Source organism: Equus asinus, chromosome 9 (genome assembly GCF_041296235.1).
Source record: "Equus asinus isolate D_3611 breed Donkey chromosome 9, EquAss-T2T_v2, whole genome shotgun sequence".
Taxonomy (NCBI): domain Eukaryota; kingdom Metazoa; phylum Chordata; class Mammalia; order Perissodactyla; family Equidae; genus Equus; species Equus asinus.
Window position 1 is genome coordinate 39,481,934 of NC_091798.1, and position 23,824 is coordinate 39,505,757.

Here is a 23,824-nt window from a genome sequence, read left to right on the forward strand (position 1 = left end):
GTGATTGATGCTGTTCTTAGCCTCTCTCTTAGTATACTAATCCTTGGGATCCAACTACTATTAAAGAAGTCCATGGAGAGCTGACCTATGGCGAGAGAGAGGTCCCAGACTTCCAACCATCATGTGAGTTAAACCATGCTGGAAATTCCATCCAGCCACTATCTAACAGCATCTAAATGAGAAACTCCTCCATTGAAAGAGAAAAACAGAATAACCAACCAAACAAGCCACAGAATCATGAGAAATAATAAACAGCTGTTGTATTAAGCCACTACATTTTGAGTGACTTGTTACGCAGCAGTAGACAACAAAATAGGAATTAACATAGGCAATGATGTGCCTATCACATTTCAAAAAACATTTGTACTTCCAAGTAACTTTCTTGTCATTAAACCTGTCTTAAAAACTCCGCTTGCTCTCTATTTCTTTATTTGATATACTCTTTGTAGATATGCATGTTATCTATGTGCTTATGGAAGAAGTAGAAGAAAAATGGTTCCTGGATTGATCTATGACCAAATATGTCAGAGATGTTTTTGGAATCTAGCATTGTTTTATCAACAAAGGCTTACATTTACTAAGTAATATCTCTTGAAATATTTTTATTTTGAAAATTTGTGTTGTCACCAGACAATAAATGTTAAGTATATTCTCTGTTAGTGTATGCAAATAAAAATTTCTCAGCATATAGAAAAGATTTCACTTTTACTGTCAAAACTTTTCCTATAATTTTTCTAATAGTGCTTTTTAAAAATTTTGGCTTAAATAAGAGTCAGCATAATATTAGTAGCAAAAACACTCAGCTGAAAAAAAAAGACCCTAGACTTAGGCAGGGCCACCACATACAAAACCTACACAATTGATTACAGTGGGCCTAGAACTCCAACATCTGCCATCTAACTGCATGATTTGGGACAAGATTCCCAAACTCCTTTGTTTCTTCTTTCTTTCAGTTAAGAAATGAAGAATATGACCTAAACTTCCAGATTTTATGTTGACAGCATTAAAGGTGATTATTCTGTTTGATATAAAATACCTGGATTGATACCGACCCTGATATCAGTTTCCCTACATTAAACCCAGTAGATATGGGGTTAAAACCAAAACACTCTTTCCCTGCTTACTCCCTGGCTTCCTGGCTCCAGAATCCACTATCCTCCATGGAGAGAGACACAGCCAAGGACAAGCACCTGGATTTGCTATCTCCTCGCCACAAAGAGATACAGGCTGGTGGGAGAGCTGCTGAACACCAAGGTCATGGGCTCCCTCCCCTCTGCAAGTAGTCTCAAGGCCAAAGACAGGCTGGTGGGAAAGCTCCGACAAGTAAGGCCATATGCTTCCCCTCCCCTACCTAAAACCCCAAATAAAAACCCTTCCTTTTAGCTTTTTGGGGAGTTTGGGATTTCAGCGTTAGCCCCTCTCTCCTTGCTTAGCGCTCTGCAATAATAAAATTCCTACTTTCTTCCACTAAACCTGGTGTCAGAGATTGGCTTGCTGCACAACGGGTGAGCGAACTCACCTCAGGTTCGATATCAGGATGATAAATCTAATTCTAGGATATCCTCAAAAGAAACAAATAAATGCTTTATAGGTTATCCATATAGTATATCAGTTTATTTTGAGAGTCAATTTGCTTTATAAGATTTTAATATGAAGCTAAAAAACATTAGAAATATGTCTACTATCTCCGAAATTAGACTTTTATCAGTAATAACTCTAAAGTGAAATATATTACATGTTACTGTCCCTTTCCAAAAGCATCCTCAAGCATTACTTGTGTTTAATTTAGAATTAGGTTAAGAAATTATACAAACTAGAAACCAATTAAAGGTACTGAAAAAAGAAGACTAACCCAAAAACTAGCAGAATGAAGTAAATAATAAAGATTAGAGCAGAGATAAATGAAATAGAGAATAGAAAAACAATACAGAAAATCAACGGAAACAAAAGTTAGTTCTTTGAAAAGATCAATAAAATGGACAAACCCTTAGCTAGAAGGACTAAGAAAAACAGAGAGAAGACTCAAATTACTAAAATCAGAAATCAAAGTGGGGATATTACTACTGATTCTAGAGAAATAAAAAGGATTATAAGAGAGTACTATAAACAATTGTATACCAACAAACTGGATAACATGGCTGACCTGGACAAATTCCTAGAAACAAAAAACCTACTAAGGTTAAATCACAAAAACCAGAAAATCTGAATAGACCTATAATTAGTAAGGAGACTGAATCACTAACTAAAAAAATCCCCCAACAAGGGAAACTCCTGGACTTGATGGTTCCAGTAAATTCTACCAAACATTTCAAGAATTAACACCAATCCTTCTCAAACTTTTCCAAAAACCTAAAGAGGACGGAACACTTCTTAACTCATTCTCTGAGGCCAGCATTACCCTGATACCAAAGCCAGACAAAAATACTACAAGAAAACTACAGACCAAAATCCTTTATGAACATTGATGCAAAAATTCTCAACAAAATACTAGCAAACCGAATTTAGCAGCTTATTAAAAAGATTATGCACCATGACCAAGTGGGATTTTTTCCTGGAACTCAAGGTGGTCAACATATAAAAAGTGATCAATGTAATATACCACATTAACAAAATAAGGGAAAAACCACATGATCATCCCATCCCCATTGACACAGAAAAAGCATTTGACAAAAGTCAAAACTCTTTCATGATAAAAATACTAAACAAATTAGTACTAGAAGGAAACTACCTCAACATAATAAAAGCCATATTTGAAAAACCCACGAACATCTACTCAATGGTGAAAGACTGAAAGCTTTTTCTCTAATTCAGGAACAAGGCAAAGATACCCACTTTCACCACTTCTATTCAACATAGTATTGGAAGTTCTAGCCAGAGCAACTAGGCGAGAAAAAGAAAAAGAAAAGGCATCCAAATTGGAAAAGAAAAAGTAAAATTATCTCTTTCACAGATGATATACTCTTATATGTAGAAAACCCTAAAGATTACACACAAAAAAATTGTTAGAACTAATAAACGAATTCAGCAAAGTACCAGGATACAAAGTCAATACACAAAAATTAGTTGCATTTCAATACCGTTACAATGAACGATCTGAAAAGGATTTTACAGAAACAATTCCATTTACGATAGCATCAAAAAGAATTAAATACTTAGGAATTAACTTAACCAAGGAAGTAAAATATTTGTACAATGGAAACTACAAAACATTGCTGAAAGAAATTAAGACATAAATAAACGGAAACGTATTCCATACTCACAGATTGGAAGATTCAATATTGTCAAAATGTCAATATTACTCAAAGTGGTCTACAGATTCAATGCAATCCCTATCAAAAGCCCAATGGTGTTTTTTGCAGAAACAGAAAGGCCCATCCTGAAATTCATATAGAGGGGGCTGGCCCCATGGCTGAGTGGTTAAGTTTGCATGCTCCGCTTCGGCAGCCCAAGGTTTCACCGGTTTGGATCCTGGGCGTGGACATGGCATCACTCGTCAGGCCATGCTGAGGCAACATCCCATATGCCACAACTAGAAGGACCCACAACTAAAATATACAACTATGTACTGGGGGGATCTTGGGGAGGAAAAAGCAGGAAAAAAAAAAAAAGATTGGCAACAGTTGTTAGCTCAGGTGCCATCTTTTAAAAAAAATTCGTATAGAATCTCAAGGGATCCTGAATAGCCAAAACAATCTTGAAAAAGAAGAATAAGGCTGGAGTACTCACAATTCCTGATTTCAAAACTTAAACAAAGCTATAGTAATCACAACATAGGGGTACTGGCATAAAGACAGACTATAAACAAATGGAATAGAATAAAGAGCCCAGAAATAAACCCTTGCATATATGGTCAAATGATTTTTGACAAGGGTGTCAAGACCATTCAATTGGGAAAGGATAGTCTTTTTAACAAATGATGCTGGGGAAACTGGATATCCACATGCAAAAGGATGAAGCTGAACTCTTACACAATATATAAAAATTAACTCAAAATGGATCAAAGACCTAAAACCATAAAACTCATAAAAGAAAACAGAACAAAAGCACTATTGGTGGGAATGTAAACTAGTTCAACTACTATGGAAAACAGGATGGTGGTACTTCTTCAACATTGGATTTGGCAATGATTTCTTAGACATGATACCAAAGGCACAGGAAACACAAGAAAAAACAGATCAATTGGAATTAAATTAAAAACTCTTACGCATGAAAGGACACTAACAACAGAATAAAAAGGCAACCCACAGAATGGGAGAAAATATTTGCACATCATACATTTGATAAGGGGTTAATACCCAAAATATATTAAAGAACTCCTAAAACTCAACAACAAAAAAACAAACAACCTGATTCAAGAATGAGTAAAGGATTTGGATATTTCTCCAAAGAAGATATACAAGGGCCAATCAGCAGATGAAAAGATGCTCAATATCATTAATCATTAGGGAAAAGCAAATCAAAACTACAATGAGATCCCACCTTACAACTATTAGGATGGCTACTATCAAAAAAACAAAAAATAAGTGTTGGTAAGGATGTGGAGAAATTGAAGCCCTCATGCACTATTGGTGGGAATGTAAACTAGTTCAACTACTATGGAAAACAGGATGGTGGTACTTCTTCAAAAAATTAAAAATAGAATTACCATATGATCAAGCAATCCCGCTTCTCAGTATACATCCAAGAGAACTAAAAGCAGAGATGTGAACAGGTACTTGTACACTCATGTTCACAGCAACATTATTCACAATAGATAAAGTGTGGAAGGAACCCAAGTATCAATGGATAAGTAAAATGTGGTATATCCATACAATGAAATATTACGCAGTCTTAAAAAAGGACAGAAATTCTGACAAATGCTACAACATGGATGAACCTTGAGGACACTAAGCAAAGTGAAATAAGCCAGTCACAAAAAGACAAATACTGTATGATTCCACTTATATGAGGTAGTTAAGAGTAGTCAAAATCATAGAAAGTAGAATGGTGATTGCTAGGGGCTGGGGGGAGTGGGGAATGGAAAGTTATTTAACAGGTATAGAGTTTCAATTTTAAAAGATGAGAAGAGTTATAGAGATGGTTGGGGGCGACGGTCATACAACATTATGAATGTACTTAATACCACTGAACTGTACACTTGAAAATAGTTAAGATAGCAAATTTTATGTTACATGTATTTTACCCAACAAAAAAAATTGAGAAGAAAATAAAAGTCTATCAGTGTATTAGACATGACTTAGCCAAGACTGCCTTCTGTACTCTTTCCTACATTGACAGATTTACTATCAAAAGTTCAACAAAACATTGAATACTTCCCCTTCCCTCTATAATAATGTACAAAATTTTCAAATCTTTACTGATCTCATATTAGTTTTCCAAAAAGAAAAAAATAATAATTCTCAAAGTCTTAAACACACGACCTTTTCTTCCCATAAAATCTCAAGTGAGTACAATTTAAAATTACCATGCAATAAAGAAATAAAGAAAAAACAAAACAAGACAAAACATTAAATTACCATGCAAGCCTCCATTAAGGCAGTGTGCATCTCATCTGTTTTGTGCTCTTGATCTGCACCAGCATCAAGTAGAAAGCGAACCATATCCAAATGGCCTTTAAAAAAAAAGAATGCAAATTTTAAAAATATATTTCTAAACAACTGAGTATCAATTTAATACATAAGTATTAAAATGGGGAAACTTTTTCTTTCAGATGTCTATATAAAAATTTATAAGAGAACTTATTTTGCTTTCAATAAATAAATCAATGACAGTTTTATAAAGCCAATCCAAAATAATAACCAGGCTCACACCAAGGTATCTAGGCTTTAAAGATTGAATTAGTCCAAAGCACATAATTCAAGTTAAGTAAAGCAATAATATTTATTCTTTGATTTAATCTATTTAAACTATCAAATCAAAACACTGAAATCAAACAGAATGCCAGGTAAAGTATGTTTGCATCATATTTTTCCGAAAAACAACTTTAAAATAATAACCATAAACTCACTGCGGCAATGAATAGGCACAGAAAACTCCAAAATAATTTCAACCCTCTTGACACATTTAATATATAAAAAGCCTTAATAGTCAATAAGAAAAAGACAAACACTCCAGTAGAAAAATGGATGAAGGACATGAAATGGTAATTCAAAAAAGAAATGCAAATGAATATTAAACTGATGAAAAAAATATTAAACCTTCCTATTAAACAAATACAAATTAAAATGAGACACCATTTTTTACTATCAAAATGGCAAATATTAAAAAGAATGATAATACCCAGTGTTGGTGAGGGTGTAGGGTGGGGTAAAGGGCACTCTCAAACACTGCTGGTGGGAGTGTAAATTGGTTCAACCTTTCTAGAAGGCAATTTGGCAATATGTATCAAAAGCCTTAAAAATGTCCATACCCTTTGACCCAGCAATTCCACTTCCAGGAATTTATCCTAAGGAAATAACCAGAGATTAGGCAAAGATGTCTGCACAAGGATGTTATCACAGTGTTTTTAATAATAGTGAAAAACTGGGAACAATTCAAGTGTCCAACAATAGGCAATTATGGTGCATCCATTTGATGTATTTGGCAGAGACTGCTAGTTCCTTACTCAATATCCATTCTCTCAATCTTCCTTAATAACAGAATTCTGATTTTATCTGAGTGGCAACATCCCTGACTAACAGACTACATTTTCCAGCCTTCCTTTGCTGCTATGTGTAGCCAATGAGATGTAAGTGGGATCTATAAGGCAGAACTTCTAGGAAGACTCCTTAAAGGTAGCTTACTAAATTGGAAAGCACTACCCATTTTGCCCTTACCCTGTTCATCCTTCCCAGAATATAGATTGCTGGGGCTCTAGCTACCATCTTGGATTATAGGTAACCTTGAGGATAGAAATCACATACTAGGATGGTGGAGCAAAAAAACAGAATGCTGAGATCTTGATAACAATGGAACTGCCATACTAGCCCTAGATGGCCTACCCTTGGACTTGTTTTATGTAAAAGAGAAAAAGCTTCTCTTTTGTTCAAATCATTATTCATTTAGGTTTTATGACATAGGCAGCCAAATTCACTAACTGAAATAGTGAAATACTATGTGACCATCAAAAGTTGTATTACAAAAATATTTATTGAGATGGGAAAATGTTCATGATGTACTGCTAAATAAAATAAGCAGACTATAAAACAGTGTTCGAGTATGATTATTTAAATATATATATTTGTTTGTAAAAGTACTTAATAAAAACACTGGAAGTAAATATACTAAAATATTGTTCATAGGCTTTTTAAATCTTTGGACAGTAGCATTACATGTCATTTTAAAATTTCTTTAAGCTATTCTGTATTTTTCAGGTTTTCAGTATCAAGTGTGATTATTATTATTATTTGAGTGTGTATTATTTTTTAAATAAAGGTTGGAAAAATCATATAAAACAAAAGTTATTAAAGAATGGAAACCCTCTAAATCTGTGCTAAGAGTTTTGGTTGACTTCGTAGCTAATTGAATAAATTTAAATTAAAATAATAGAGAAACATACACTGTGAAACTATACTTCAGGAAATACAGGCTAAAATGGACTTCCTATATAATCTCTGACAAACTAGATAATTTTAAAGCACAGGGAAAACATAAGCAATATAAAATTAACTCAAATACTCAATACTCAAATATTCAAAGTAGTTATGAAAAAAAACTATAAATATTTATACACATATAGAGTACCTTTGTAGCATGCAAGCGTAAGAGCACTTTCTTTGAATTCATTGGAATGAGTGTTGATGCCTGCACCATGATCTAGAAGAACTCTTGCAACTTCCACATGACCTGCACTGGCAGCTTCCATTAAGGGGGTATGTCCATTTTCATTATGATCTTCTATATTTGCGCCTTCATTAAGTAGTACTTTCACAATGTCAACAAATCCTCCAGCACAGGCATAAGTTAGTGCAGTGTTTCCTAACAAAGAACAAAAAGAAATACAAAATTATGATAAAACAAAGACAATTATGATTATGCTACGACTGTTCTAGTCTACCTCTTTAATTCCCATATATAAACCACTAGAACTATCATCTCAAGTTTTTTTGATGTATTGGTTAGAAGCATCATCTTAATTTTCTTACTAATTAAAAAGTTTATTGTAAACAGGCCAATTTACTCTCTTCATATTTCCTTAGCTTGTCAAATAAGATTAAGTGCCATCTTGAAAAATCACTTTCGGCATATTTTTATCAAAAATATTCTAATGTATCATTCAAAATTCTTCCTTTTTCTTTCAACACTGTACAACAGAAACACAACGTTTTCTTTTACGTATATTGATTTCTTAACATTCTCTCACCTCTCCTTTGTCTTTACAGATTTATTCATAAGACAATTAATTATTTTAGGTACATTTTCCTCCTGAAACATCTTTTCTTTGTTTTTAAAGATTGGCACCCGAGGAAATATCTATTGCCAATCTTCTTTTTTTTTTCTTCTTCTTCTTCTTTTCCCCAAAGCCCCCCAGTACATAGTTGTATATTCTAATTGTAGGTCCTACTGGTTGTGCTATGTGGGACGCCACCTCAGCACGGCCTTATGAGCAGCGCCATGTCTGTGCCCAGGATATGAACTGGCAAGACCCTGGGCTGCTGAAGCAGAACACATGAACTTAACCACTCAGCCACAGGGCCAGCCCACCGAAACATACCTTTAATTTACATTTATGTGACCCAGCGAGACAGATATAAATCCCCCTCAGAATAACTCCTTCAAAAGAAAAATTTCTTTAAAAGCTCATTATCCCTTGTTTTGACACTTATTTCTTTCCTGATTTTGCTTTAAGGATATTTATTAAAGGTGGTAGGAAGATGATTTAACCATCCAATAGTATGAGACTGAAGAAGATTGTTTTAAAGTTTCAGCAAGGAACTATCATTTCAGAACCCAATTTGTTCAGAATTCAACTGTTTGACCATCTCAGACATTATGCATATTAATATTACTACAACTAAGACTATGTGATCAGCAAAATGACCTACTTTCATTTAGCTTCCCTTCTAGGAAGTCTTGCTCATTTTAAAAATAAATTAGGCTACATTTAATATTTATTTAATAGTATGGAACACTGATATGCTTTCATTTTTAAAATTTTTTTTAAACCATTTGGTTGCCTCACTAAATCCAAGGAATCTCACTACTAAAACTATACGTATAATTTAAGACATACGACCAAGGCTCTTTCTGTCTATGAGTTTGGGAAGCATAAACAACTAAAAGTGTAGTCCTTACTAGAGTAGCTTTCATGCTGCCACAAGAATATCTTATTAGTAAATGCAATCAGTACACATGACATGAAAAAAACTCTATTACAGGGTAAATACTCTCAGGTTAATCTATAATCTAAAGTCAAGGGAGTTATATTTAAATGAGATAAAGAATTTAAAAAGAAAGAATTCATAATTTTGCTTCTTTATACATTACATATCATTGTGGCAAAAAAGAGATTGTCCCCAGCAGAAAAACTGTCAATCTTGACCAAAGAGAATCTAAGCGTGTTTTAAAGACTTCTGACGATATCAAATTAACCTGTGTTTTACTCAGAGATTCTAAACAAAGGCTAAGATTTTTCTGTAGGTTTAAATTGGTTTTCCCTAGGAATCAAATTTTTATCTCTACAGTTATAATTAATTATATCAATTTACTTTCCTCAAATTAACACATTTACTACATACCTGTTGCAGACTGGGAGTTGACATCTGCATCATGAAGAAGTAATAATTTCACAATATCTAAATAACCTCCACTGGATGCTGCCATTAGGGGAGTTATGTCTCCCTTATTCCCTCGATCTTCAACATTAGCATGCATAGCAAGCAATACCTTTAAAACACATATATACACAGAGAGAAATAGTCAATTCTTACTAATAACAGCATTTCTAGAGCATATACTGAATCTGGGAAGATACTGTGTTGGGGGGGCGGGCTGAGGAGAAATAAAAAATAATCACCTTTTGGAAAAACATGCCAGTTCAAAACACCAGGTTAGAACATCATTACATATTAATCTTTAAGTAGGTAACCACATTAGCCTTCCTATTATAAAATGTAACTGCTCTTGTCAAAAAATTTGTGTTATGCTTGGGATTATCTAGCAAGAGAACAGCAAAACTATACTCACCAGATAAAAACTAAATGGTAAACATGGCTATTTCCCAATATTGTTCTAACAGGAGGAAAGAATTGGGATAATTTGGATGACATGAAAATATATCACTACTTTCCATTATAGTTGTATATTATTTCCAAAGACAAGTTTAAAATATTATTATTATTTCTATGTGTTCCTTATTCATTAGGACTAGTTTTAAGTAAGAGGCAGAAAAATGGACCATGCCAGTTGCACGTACAGGAAACGAAAGTAATTATGTATCAGTTTCTATTTTACTTACTGACAAAAGCAAAAGACCTTGGCCTCTAATTATAATTTCTTTTATTAATGATAAAAATAAAACATCAAAATCGTTCCACAATTTTAACCACTGAAGCATATTCCTTCTTACTTGTGCTAATTCATAATACCCTGCTGAACAAGCCAAACACAGCAGGCTTTCTCCTTCTTCTGTATGTTCATTTACACTTCTGCCTTCATCTAGCAATTTACGAACAGCATTCACATCCCCATCTGAACAAGCTTCTGCCAGACTGCGACTGAAAACAAAACCATCAACAATTAATCAACATAGAAAGACTCAGGGTCCTATAATAATAAATTACATTAAAAATAAAGTCACACCTATAAAACTGTTGATATAGTAAGAAAAAAAACTGTATGAACATCATTTGCTGAGCATCTTGTTTGCAATACTAATTATTCATGTATGTCAACCAAGCCAGAAAATGAATATAAAAATAGCTGTCATTTTTCTCTTTCAAAATGTCCTAACATATTGTTATAGTAAATTTTAAATAAAGTTTTTTAAAGCACTAGATGCACAAGTTTTTAAACTCTACTAATGTAACAATTCCCAAAGACATTTGAGATATAATCCTATGGTTTAAAATTTTATTTGGTAACAGTAGAAGGTGAAAAGCTAAGGAAAAGTTTTACTGCAGAATGATTAACAAAATCAGTGAATCCAAACTTTATGTGCATATAAATCACCCATGTTTCTTGTTAAAATGCAGATTCTGATTCAGCAGATCCAAGGTGGGATCTGAAATTCTGTATTTCTTTTTTTTTTTTTGAGGAAGATTAGCCCTCAGCTAACTGCTGCCAATCCTCCTCTTTTTGCTGAGGAAGGCTGGCCGTGAGCTAACATCCGTGCCCATCTTCCCCTCCTTTCTTATATGTGGGATGCCTACCACAGCATGGCTTGCCAAGCGCTGCCATGTCCACACCCGGGATCCAAACCAGCAAACCCCCCAGGCCACCGAAGCGGAACGTGCGCACTTAACCACTGCTCGACTGGGCAGGCCCCTGAAATTCTGTATTTCTAATAAGCTCTGAGGTGATGCTGATGTTGTTAGTCCATGCCATATTTGAGTAGCAAGAACTCAGATTAATATTGCATTAGGAACTTATTTCATTTATTATTACTCAAGCATTCAGTTTAAAGTTTACTTTATAACCTTTAGAATAAGTAACTTCCTTAGAAATGGAAAGCAGGTCTTATTCAGTTTGGATTTCTCACAGACTCCAGTATAGTATATTCCACAAGAATGCTCAATGATTATGAGAAGAATGCAAGAATAAAAACATAATATCCATTTTTATATCCATATACTGTAAAATATATATATCCACTTAAAATAAAGTATCCATTCAGCTAAAGTTTAAAAGCCCCTCCAAAAGATGTATTTTACCAAAATTTACTACTTCCCCAAAATCCACTCAAGAAAATACCTAATACCCAGCAGAAGTTGTTAAACACGTACGTGTCTACTTGTCCTGCATTGTGACTGTTTTCCGCTCTCATTCGTGTCAGTGCAGCAGCGGCTTCATCCAGTGCACAACTTACTGAGGATGTCAGTCTCCGGAGTACCTCAGGATCTGCAAAAGCTTTACCATCAGCAGTTGACAATTTGCCAATTCCTTAGGTGTCCATCAATCAATCAGGTAGGGCAGGGGAAGAAAAAGCACAGAAGTGCAAATTGTAATTATATTTCTAAACTATTACCTAGGGCAAAAATGGCATAGTCTCCATAGATGAGGCTGACAGTCAGAATATAGGCTGATAATTTTAATTTCACCACTAATGTCGAAAAGCCATCACATAACCACCTATGTTTTAGTTTTTCCATCTTTACAATGCACATAACATTAACGTCCTCTACCTAACTCCAAATCTAACTTAATATGATGCTTACTGTAGCAAATGAATGAGATTTCTTTCAAAGTATATACATGTAGTCATAGCATAAGATCTCCAGTACAGGATCACAGTTGTCTATACTATTTTCAGTAGTAATGAAGTAATATTACAGAATATTCTGTAATATTATAACAAACAATCCAATAGTTTCTTCCTTTGGCCAAATAGCCACCTACAACCATCTTCTGGGACAAAATTATAAATTCAAATAAATTCATTCTTATATTTAACATTTACTATGTCCTTATGATGTGCCAGACATGAGGGAGACAAAAAGAAATAAGGTATAGTTTCTGTCCTTACAGAGCTCACAGTCTGGTAGGACTATCAGATGTCTAAGGTGCCAATAAATCTTTTTCTCTAGATTCAGTGAGGAATCAGTCACTACTGTAAGAGAAACTTTCTTTGATAATATCAATATCACTGCCTGTTACTGTTTAAAATGAGATAAAAATAGTCAATAAAATCTTGGAGAACAAAGAAAAAGAAAAAGGAAAGGAAAACTTGCCCAATGAGATATAAAATGTATTATGATGTTATGCAAATTACAACAGTATGACACTTGAACAGAAAAAAGATTATTATATCAAGGATATATAGTAGAAGCCAAAAAAAGACCTTAGATCATTTGTGAATTCAATATATGATAAAGGTGACATTTCAAATCAGTGGCGACAGAAGGGCTTATTTCATAAACACTCTTCAGAAATTGGCTACCATTTGAAAACTAAGCAAGATTTCTAATTCACATCATTCACAAAAATAAATACCAGGTAGACTTAAGATCTAAATGTAAAAAATAAAACCTGAAAAGTACTATTATACTGTGTAGTATTTTTCTAATGCTGATGTAGGAGAGGCTTTTCTAAGCATGAGACCAAATCCCAAAAGCCATGAAGTAAAAGATTAGTAAATGTGATATTAAACATTTTTAATTTCAGTAAAAATTTCTATATGCTTAAAGACACCATAAATAAAGTTAAGGCACAATAAAAACTGGAAAAATCAACACCTAATGAATTTATATTATCATTTATAAAGAGCTACCTCACAACTTACTGATAATATTAAATGAATGCAAACTATGAAATTGACAAAAAACTGACTGAGGTGTGAGGCCCTCTTAGAAACTGCTAATAGGATTGTATACTAGTATAAATTTGAGGAACCAATTTGACAACAGTTATAAAATTTTAAATGCAAATATCCTCTGACCCAGTGATACCACTTTCTCGGAATTTGTCTTATAAAGATACTTGCACAAGAAAGAAAAGTTATATATATACATGGATGTAAACTATAACATTATTTGTGATTTTGAAAAATTGGAAATAAGCTAAATATCTCTCACTAAGGAACTGGTAAAATAAATTATGGCACATCGAAGCAAGAGAATATTATCTTACCCTACAAAAGAAGAAGAAAGATCAATATATCATGTTATGGAAAGATGTTCACAAAACATTAAATGAAAAAAAGAAAACTATATTTTGTATAATATGACCCTACTTCACTTCTTAAAAAACTATGCATATTTAAAAATATACATTTATTTATATAACCACAAGGGGAAAAGTCTGGAAGTAGATGTAAACCTTGACAATGGGAAGGCTTTATAATCTACTTAATACATCTTATGTAGCTTTAGCTATTGCATAATATGTATTACATTTATAATTTAGAAAATAATTTTTTTAATTCTTAAAATGATCTTAATTTTGTCTAAGAATCTCAAAGAATCTTAAAGGAAAAAAATATTTTCAACTTCATCTTTTCAGTTAAAATAGTGTCAAGAATTCTATCATCCTTAAGAGGTCTAGTAATGTCTAACACATTCTCATAACTGAAAACACAACTATAAGACAAAAAATTCCTCTTAAATGTTATAGGCTCAACACAATGTCCAAAAAGCAAATGAAAATACTAAAACACAAAAAGAAAGTATTTCATTAAACAATCAGCTTGCACAGGACTTAGAAAGGAGCACATCATTTGAAATACATCTGACAATTTCTTCAGACAAAATATCATATCCAACAATACCCAATGTTTAAATTGTCAAAAAACACAAAGTTTTAAAATTCAATAGTTTCTGAGACCTCCTGGAAGACAGGAAGTCATCATTTTCAAGGTTTATTCTCTCTAATACGGGTGTGAAAAACAAGGAATTCTAAGCTATCTTGCAGCTTATCCCAGACTTACTATGAACCAAGAGAAAAGGGGAAAAGAAAAATGTTTAATGCACCAGAAAAGAGCCAGCCCTGAGCAAGAATCATGAGGTGGCCAGAAAAAAGACAGATGAGTTTAAAACTCTTAATTGGGGGAATCACATAAACCAGAGAGTAAAGATGTAGCACCACCAGTAAAAAAGCTTGGTCTGGGAAGGAAAGGAAATTAGTCCAGAGAAGAGTTGGAGAATAGAAACACCTATTCTCCACATTTCTCTCTGCTCGAAGCAAAACAAATGTAAGGTTCCAAAGCACAGAAAAAAAATTAGAGCTGGCCAAGGCACTCCCATTTCAGGAATGTTATACAGTATATCCCTAAATCACAACTAGGAGACTCACAAGAAATTAGGCTCTAAGGGAGGGACACCCAATGCAATTACTAATGTCATCTTTATTCCTTTTTTTGTTTTTAATTACTAGTCTTGCCCTAAATTAAACAATCTTCTGCTGGATACTTATTTTGTGCAATCTAACTTTACGTTTCTATCAGTTCCAAAAACATACGTCAGATGGACTAAAAGTTAATTTGCTACAAATTATACCTATGCTTTTCCAAAACAGTACAAAGTTAAAGGAATAAGAAGATGATATCAAGTAAACACATTCCTGACATAATATCTATGTCTTTCCAAGAATAATATAAAAATATTCAATTTATTTTAGCTCTTACTTTTCCCCTAGTCATTATTTTGTCAAATATAATACTGTTTTACTTCCTTCAATATGAAATGTGCTAAAACGCTGCTGTGATTTTTCTGAATACCCATCTTTAATATTACGCTCATTAAAGTACTCAGAGACTGAATAAAATTTTCTATACTTTTTTAAACTTTGATTTTGAATTTTCTGCATTTTAATAGCTTTAACACGCCATAAGGTATATATGTTACTCTAACAAATTTATAGGCACTGTTTTTAAAAGTAAGCAATAAATTCTTCTAGATTAAATTCTTGTGTGTGTATAACTTGCACATATATTTATTTATTTATTTATTTATTTTTAAAGAAGATTAGCCCTGAGCTAACTCATGCCAATTCTCCTCTTTTTGCTGAGGAAGACTGGTCCTGAGCTAACATCCGTGCCCATCTTCCTCTACTTTATATGTAGGATGCCTACCACAGCACAGCTGGTTAAGCGGTGCCATGTCCGCACCCAGGATCCGAACCAGCAAACCCCAGGCCGCCAAAGTGGACCATGCGAACTTAACCACTGCGCCACCGGGCGGCCCCAATATTTCTATTTGATAAGTAAATAAAGGGAGTGTCATACAAAGTGAACATATCCCAAAAGCAACATACAAAGATTAGAAAAGTTACCTTCCTTCTTATAACAATTTTAGGAGATAAAAGGTTTTCATTATAGTGTAATGGAAACTTTGCATAGCAAATAACAAGCAGGTTGTATAATATAAAATAGTGATAAGTATACATTATTTTGAGAAAGTTTATCACAGATTTTTCTTTTTTGCTACTTCAGAACAAGAAGTTGACATGGCTTGGTATATTCTGGTCCAATTTTGTGTTCAATTTTCATTTAACTGTCTTCTAAGTGAAAAATAGCAATCTATAATTAAGTTACACATAGACTAAAGTGAATAAGTAAGTAATCATATGCAGAGTTCCCTAAATCAGTTAGGACAAAAGATTCATAATTTGATGAACTAAATTTACCTCCCACATTTTTATTTTATAATGTAAGCGGTAATAGATAAGTTTTCCTTGATAGCTAGCTGATTATCTAATATCTTAAAAATGTTATTGTTGAGCACAGAAATCACTCATTAAAAACTTTCAACCAAGGAGCTGGCCCAGTGGCATGGTGGTTAAGTTCACCTGCTCCACCTCAGCAGCCTGGGATTCACAGGTTCTGATAATGGGGTCGGACCTAGCACCACTCGTCAAGCCACACTGTGGTGGGATCCCATGTAAAATGGAGGAAGATTGGCACAGATGTTAGCTCAGCAACAATCTTCCTCACTTACACACACACAAAAACCTTTCAATCAAGAATTTTTTAAATATAAAATGTGAACATTTTCTTCAGGAAAAAAATATAATAAATTATACAGAAATTTTAATTTTCACATAATGCTATATAATTTTGGGGTGATCTTATATAACTTTGTAAAGAGATCTAGACTTTTAAAGAGACGAAAAAGAGAAAACAAAAAATAAAGTACCTGCTGCTTCTAGCAATGCTTCTAGCCGTGCCTGTGTCTCTGGATCCACAGTGCGTAAGTCTGCTCCTTCTGCAGTACTTGATAAGAATATCTCTGATGTTGTTTTAAGCACTGGGTTATCCAGATCTTCTTGGTCCAAAATAAATGATTCAACCTGTTTACGAATTAAAGATGCAATATCCATGAAACTGATCTCGATATTGTTAGAATAACTGCAATTTAAGGTAATATGATTTCTGATTTGAAATTTAAGTATATAATCAGATAAATTGTTGTAGAAACAAGGGACTTTGAGGCAGCCTCCCAACTATCTGCTTATCTTTAGACATGACTACAGGTACAACCCAGACCACCACACCAGATTCAAGTTTCCTGGAGAGCACTTTATTTTTTATATCTAGCACAGAGCCTGAAAAGCAGCATTTTTTTAATGAAACAAGTACATAAACACAGTCCCTAGAAAGATGTATATAGGACTAGATAGTAAAAAGACACACAGATAGGTCATTAAGGCACAGTTTTCTTTCTCTTCTAATCAACTTATTCAATTCTGACTCTTAAACAAAAGAAAGTAAGATTTAATCCACTGCCAAATATCTGGAGTTCTACAGAAAAGAAAGTTCCATGAGATTAGGAACCATCCCTATTTTTTCACTGCTCTATCCTATGGGCCTAAGAATACCTCATACATAGTAGGTATTCAACACATATTTGTTGAAATGAATGAATGGTATAAGCAAAATCAACTTATGAAAATAAACATGTAACCCTCTAATTTCAAAGAAGTTAATTCTAAATAAATTTTCTTAAATAAAATATGCACAACCTTTCTGGGAAGGAATTTGGAAATGTGTATCAAAATACTTTAAAAAGCTCGTGCCCTTTGACCTAGTAATTCCATTTTAAGGAAAGTATCCTTAAAAAATTATCTGAAAGCCAGACAAAAACGTGCAGGGATGTTTACTGCAGCATTAATTAAAATTCCAAAAATAAAGAGGAAAAACCTATAATAGGGAATTTGATAAATACATTTTGTACATTCACAGGATGAACTACTATGCAGTCATTAAACATAATGTTTTTGAAGTATATTTAATGTCATGAGAAAGCATTCATAAAATTAAGTGAAAACCGCAAGATTCAAAACAGTATGGTCTTTATTTTGTTAAAAATATATGTTTATGTAAGTAAACACGAACTTGAGTACTCACGTATATAATCAGGAGTACAAATTTATGTACTTATATATGTCTATATTATGTAAATATATATAACCAGGAAAGTTAACATATTTGTAAACAGATAGAAAAACAGCAACAGAAAGGTTATATACATATCCAAGGTCACACAGCTAATAAATGGCAAAGCCAGGTTTCAAATCCAGGCCATATAGCTACAGAGTCTGTGCTCTTAACAACTAGACAATACTATCTCACAAATTTATAAACAAAGGACCACAGAATTTGGACTACATTATTTGGCGTATTTGGCTAGTTAGTCATCAGTTTTCACAACGGACACCAAATAAACATATCCTAATAAAGACAGGAAAGTTAAAATGACTTGGATATATTTTATTACCTAGTGATATAATTTTACAAAATAAATCTTAACTTCAAATCTAATAACACTGAGCAATGTACTATGTTGCAACACAGCTTCTTTGATACGTAACTACAAAGATGCCATTCTAGATCCATGCCAATAGATAAATGTAGACTACTAGTTGTCAAATGATATTGAAAAGTAATTGCTTGTACAAGAAAGAGCTTGTTGCAAGCCCAAGAAATTATTAGGTATTTGCAGATATATTTACCTGCCAATTGTGGGGATAGATAAAACTATCGTTCTAAATTCTGGAATTTTTAATTAAAGATGGTGTTTAGATGTTAACATTTCTACTTTGTAAAAAGCATTGGTTTAATGTGGTATTACACATATCATGGAGACAAATACAGATTATATGCATCATGTAACATTTTAAAAATCCAAGTTAAGGATTTCCAGTTCTCTCCCATTCATTTCTCCAATATTTACTGAAGTCCTATTTTATATGAAGCACCATGAGAGTACAAAAATGTGGTAAAAGAAATAAGTCAAAGACTCCAACAACTATCACAAATGGCCTCAAAGAAAAATAAATGGTACAACTATATGCATTAGAGAGAAGTCACTTCCAGCTCCAGAAATCCAAGAAGACTGTGCACAAGTAGCAGCATTTGAGCTGGGCTTTGAAGGAAGCACAGAATTTCAATAGGTGGTCAGACATGGGGGTGGAGGTGGAAGGGAATGAAATAAAAAATTGGCTCAAAGATGCATTTGGAAAGTTATGAATAGTCCACTCTCAAAAGAAACGTAAGGTCCTTCATACATTGCTGGTGGGAATATAAATGATGCAGCCATGTGGGAAATAGTTTGGCAGGTCTTCAAAAATTAAACATAGAATTACCATATGACCCAGCAATTCCACTTCTATGTATATACCTAAGAGGATTAAAAATATACATGTTCATACAAAAATTTGTACATAGAAGTTCATAGCTTCAGTATGCATAATAGAGAAAAAGTGGAAACAACCCAATGTTCATCGATTGGTAAATGGTTAAACAAAATGTGGTATACCCATACAATGGAATATTATTCAGCCATAAAAAGGAATAAGTACTGACACATGCTATACCATAGATAAGCTTTGAAAACATTATGCTTAATGAAATAAACCAGACACAAAAAGTCACATATTGCATGATTCCATTATATCAAAGGTCCAGCACAGGCAAATCCATAGAGACAGAAAGCAGATTAGTAGTTGCCTGAAGAGTCAGGGAAGGAGAAATGGGAGTGACTGCTAATGAGTCTGAAGTGTTTTTTTGGAATGACGAAAACATCTGGAATTAGATAGCGGTGACTGCTGCGCAATCTTGTGAATATACAGTCAGCCCTCTGTATCCAGAGATTCAACCAACCATGGACCAAAAGGCCTATGATGGTTACATCTGTATGGAACTTGTACAGACTTTTTTTTCTTGTCATTATTCCCTAAACAATACAGTAAACAACTATTTACATAGCATTTACATTGTATTAGGTATTATAAGTAACCTAGAGATGATTTAAAGTACACAGGAAGATGCACGTAGGTTACATGCAAATACTACACCATTTTATATAAGGGACTTGAGCACCTGGGGATTTTGGGATCTGTGTGGGTCTTGGAACCAATCCCCCTGTGGATGCCAAGGGATGACTGTACTAAAACCACTGAACCATGCACTTTAAAATGCTAAATTTGGGGCTGGCCCGGTGGCACAGCACTTAAGTGTGCACGTTCCATTTGGCGGCCTGGGGTTCGCCAGTTCTGATCCCAGGTGCAGACATGGCACCGTTTGGCATGCCATGCTGTGGTAGGTGTCCCACATATAAAACAGAAGAAGATGGGCACGGATGTGGGCTCAGGGCCAGTCTTCCTCAAAAAAAAAAAGCTAAATTTTGTGGTTTGTGAATTATATCTCAATTTTTAAAAAACCATAAGGTACCTAGAGTACAACTATGGCTTTCAGCTAGAAAGAACAACCAGGGATAGATTTGAGTAAGACCATGTAAAAGATGACACTGCTCACTCTCTACCTGGTCACCACCACCGGGAAGAGAACCAGTAGTAATGTCATCCTGGGTATCAGTATTGTTAGTGTCACGTACACAAGACAGCACATTCCCAAGTGCTTGGGAAGAATCAAGCTCAAAAGGAAAACACAAAATAGAGATGTGCCCTTTGCCTTCAGAGTGCTTATAAACTCTCTTTGAAAATTACAGTTCACAAGACAATTTACTGAGCTTAATTCTCCTACATCTTAGAATGCATGTAAGTTGGAGTTTCAATCAGGCAACAAAGCGTAATAGAAAGAATACTGCACCAGAGAGCAGAAGAATTAGGTTCAAGTGCCAGTTCCGCCAGGCATATGTGTGACTGCAGGCATATCACTCAACCTTTCTGACACTCCATTTCTTCCTCAGCAAAGACAACAGCTCCCCCACCTACCTTATAGTGCTGATGAAATGATAAAGTAAAAGCATTTTGAAAATAAACATTACATAAATGTAATCTTTAGAATATAATTCTATGTAACTACAACTCTTTTGTTCTGTTCCTCACCACAGTGTCTATCTTTTATGCTTTTTCAAACTGGAAGAATGATACTGCATTTTTACCAGCATTCACTTGAATTTTCTTTTTTTTTTCATTTTACTTTTTCCAGTTTTACTGAGATATAACTGACCTATAATGCTGTATAAGTTTAAGGTGCACAACATGATTTCATGTATGTATATATTGTGAAACGATTACCACAATAAGCTTAGTTAACATCCATCATCTCACATAGTTACAAAATTTTTTTTCTTGTGGGATTCACTTGACTTTTCCATGTAGTTTTAGGCATTTTCTATTTAAGTTCTGGCCCAGAAGATCAAATTTTAAATATCCACAACACTTGTGGGAAAAATCTTAAGTTCCCAGGATGAGTTAGAGTGATACATAACTACATACATAAATGATTTGAATACATCTGTGTCAATCAGATGTGCCAAAAAGCACTCAATTCTAATATTTCCTTTGTCCTACCCTCTCTAAAATTTTTAAAAGCCTGTCTCAATGTAGAATCAATACAAGGACAAAATATCCAGTCATGCCTATTACTTTGGGAATACTTGGGGAATTGCTTTTGGCAGTTCATAAATATTTTACCTGATAAACCTGCTGAAACATATACTCTTGCAATTCAGAACAGCATTACCTCAAAATATATATGGCCAGACAAGATGGAAACCATGTATAGCTACATGGAAATATTAAATAAAACCAATTCTGTACATTTAATGTAAAGGGCTTGGTGATATAGTACAAAAAAGTCTATAATGGTATAATGGATAAGTGCAAGATAATCTAATTAAATTAGTCTTCATCATGCAAATGACTTTAAAATCCTCATAGTTTCTTACATACAGCTAAAGGATCACAGAAATTTCCTTATTGCCTAACGATACAGTTACATAGTCTATCACTATCCTGCAGCTACATTCAGCAGCAAACAAAATATCAACCAATAGTGGTACTGTTTTTGCCAATGGCAAGAAAGTTTTTTCAAGTCTTAAACATTGCAGATTTTTTTTCTACCTCTGATTAGGTACAAAAATAAAAAGTGGGAGGGAAAAGGATGAGACGGAATCTGGCCCACAAAAAACTACCTATTGTTCTCTAATAGGTAACCTCTTCTAAAATGCTGAAGGCAAATACTTTTTGTCATCCTTCTCAAGTCTTTTTTTCCCTCCCTTATTTTAAAAGAATGAGTGTGGTTTTCAGCCTTAACTAGAATTTAAGCAAAAAGGGGGAGGAAAATGAGAACAAGCATTTTGTCCCATTTTAAATCCATTTGATATTTCAGAAATGAACCACTGGATGGCAACAGTTACTACGGAAATTGACAACAGACTCAGCTATTATCACCCAAAATAACTAAGTCACCCTGGCCAAAATCTAGTTAGAAAAATCATCTATCAACCCAGCTATGATTTGGCCAAAACTTGCTTCCACTACAATAACAATTTCTAGCAAGTGTAAGCAAGCAGTGCTATAATTAAAACTTTCACTACTGGGGCTGGCCCCGTGGCCAAGTAGTTAGGTTCACGTGCTCTGCTTCAGCGGACCAGGGTTTCACCGGTTCAGATCCTGGGTGCAGACCTAGCACCATACATCAAGCCATGCTGAGGCAGCGACCCAGAGAGAAGAACTAGAAGGACCTACAACTAGAATATACAATTATGTAATGAGGGGCTTTCGGGAGAAGAAGAAAAAGAAAAAAAGATTGGCAACAGATGTTGGCTAAGGGCCAATCTTAAAAAAAAATTTTTCAATACTACTAATATGTTTTAAATGTTATAATAGTAAAATAAAATCTCACTTATACATTTGTAAATAACCAACTGTTACCTTTTCTAAGGCTATATTTCTGGAAATAGCAATTGCTAGTTAGAGAAAATAGGTTACTAAAAAAGAACATTCTATCATAAAACATGTACACTATATATTCTTATTATTCTCTAGTCATGTGGTTATATCAAGCAACAAACAAATAAATACCACAACCAAGCTCTCAAATATAAATCAGAAATACATTATTTTACATAGAATGACTTTTAAAAGATAAATGAGTTACAAAATTTTTATTTTGAACATGTTAAATAAATTTGTATTTTGAGTTAGGGACTAAAATAATAGTAGCTACAAATTTTGCTTCTGGTAATCTTTAAGAATAATCATCACTCACATGAATTCCAACTGGAGCTGTGAAAAAACTCAAAGGAAGGCTAAATCTTTATTTTACACTACCTCTTTTCACAAACCTTCAAACATGAGGCTCCCTTAAGAACTTCAGATTTGATAACTAAAAATAAGAAGCTAAATAAACATCTAAAATATACATTTTAAAAAATATACTTGCTTTTTTTCTTCTTTTCTCTTATTTAGTTTATATTTGGATAGACCGACATATCTTACCTTTCCTCACCCAACGTAAGCCTATCCACCACTTGAAGTCCGAATTGGCACTTAGACCAATTTTAGAATGCAGATGGCTTACTATTGATTTCGACTTGGAGCAGCAAAAAAGGATGGGTCAGTGTTCCAAGAGATAATTAGTGAAGGACACAGCAATTCCTTTTTGCAAAAAACACAGTATTCCAAAAGTTTCAACAGTAGCATCCAACACAGATAGGCCCCAAGATCCACTCAAAGGGAGAAAGTAACACAGTTATAATTCAGAACCTAATAATGATAAATTTAGGAATGAGTTTTGCTGATACTGTAAGGCCCAATATAATCAGCAACAATATCTTGAAACAGTGGAATGAAAAGGCTTTATTCCTTAACATAAAAACTTTTTAAATTTTTTTCTACAAGGAAAACTGTATTCCCAATTTTGGACCCACAATCCTCTTCTCAAAAAACATAAATGGGGGGCCAGCCCTGCAGTGTAATAGTTGAGTTCAGCACACTCTGCTTT

The 23,824-nt window shown here is 33.8% G+C and overlaps 1 protein-coding gene across 12 annotated transcripts in view; it reads right to left on the reverse strand.

Moving 5' to 3' along the window:
* ANKHD1 (ankyrin repeat and KH domain containing 1) overlaps window positions 1-23,824 on the reverse strand; it is a 128,871-nt gene that overhangs the window by 84,014 nt on the left and 21,033 nt on the right. For all 12 annotated transcript variants that reach the window (XM_070518120.1, XM_070518116.1, XM_070518122.1 and 9 more), the window contains exons 2-7: window positions 16,767-16,920; window positions 11,922-12,078; window positions 10,547-10,694; window positions 9,717-9,864; window positions 7,723-7,956; window positions 5,517-5,611 (exon numbers count right to left, since the gene is read on the reverse strand). In XM_070518120.1, coding sequence (XP_070374221.1) covers window positions 5,517-5,611; window positions 7,723-7,956; window positions 9,717-9,864; window positions 10,547-10,694; window positions 11,922-12,078; window positions 16,767-16,920 — 936 coding nt within the window. The remainder of the gene's footprint in view (window positions 1-5,516; window positions 5,612-7,722; window positions 7,957-9,716; window positions 9,865-10,546; window positions 10,695-11,921; window positions 12,079-16,766; window positions 16,921-23,824) is intronic.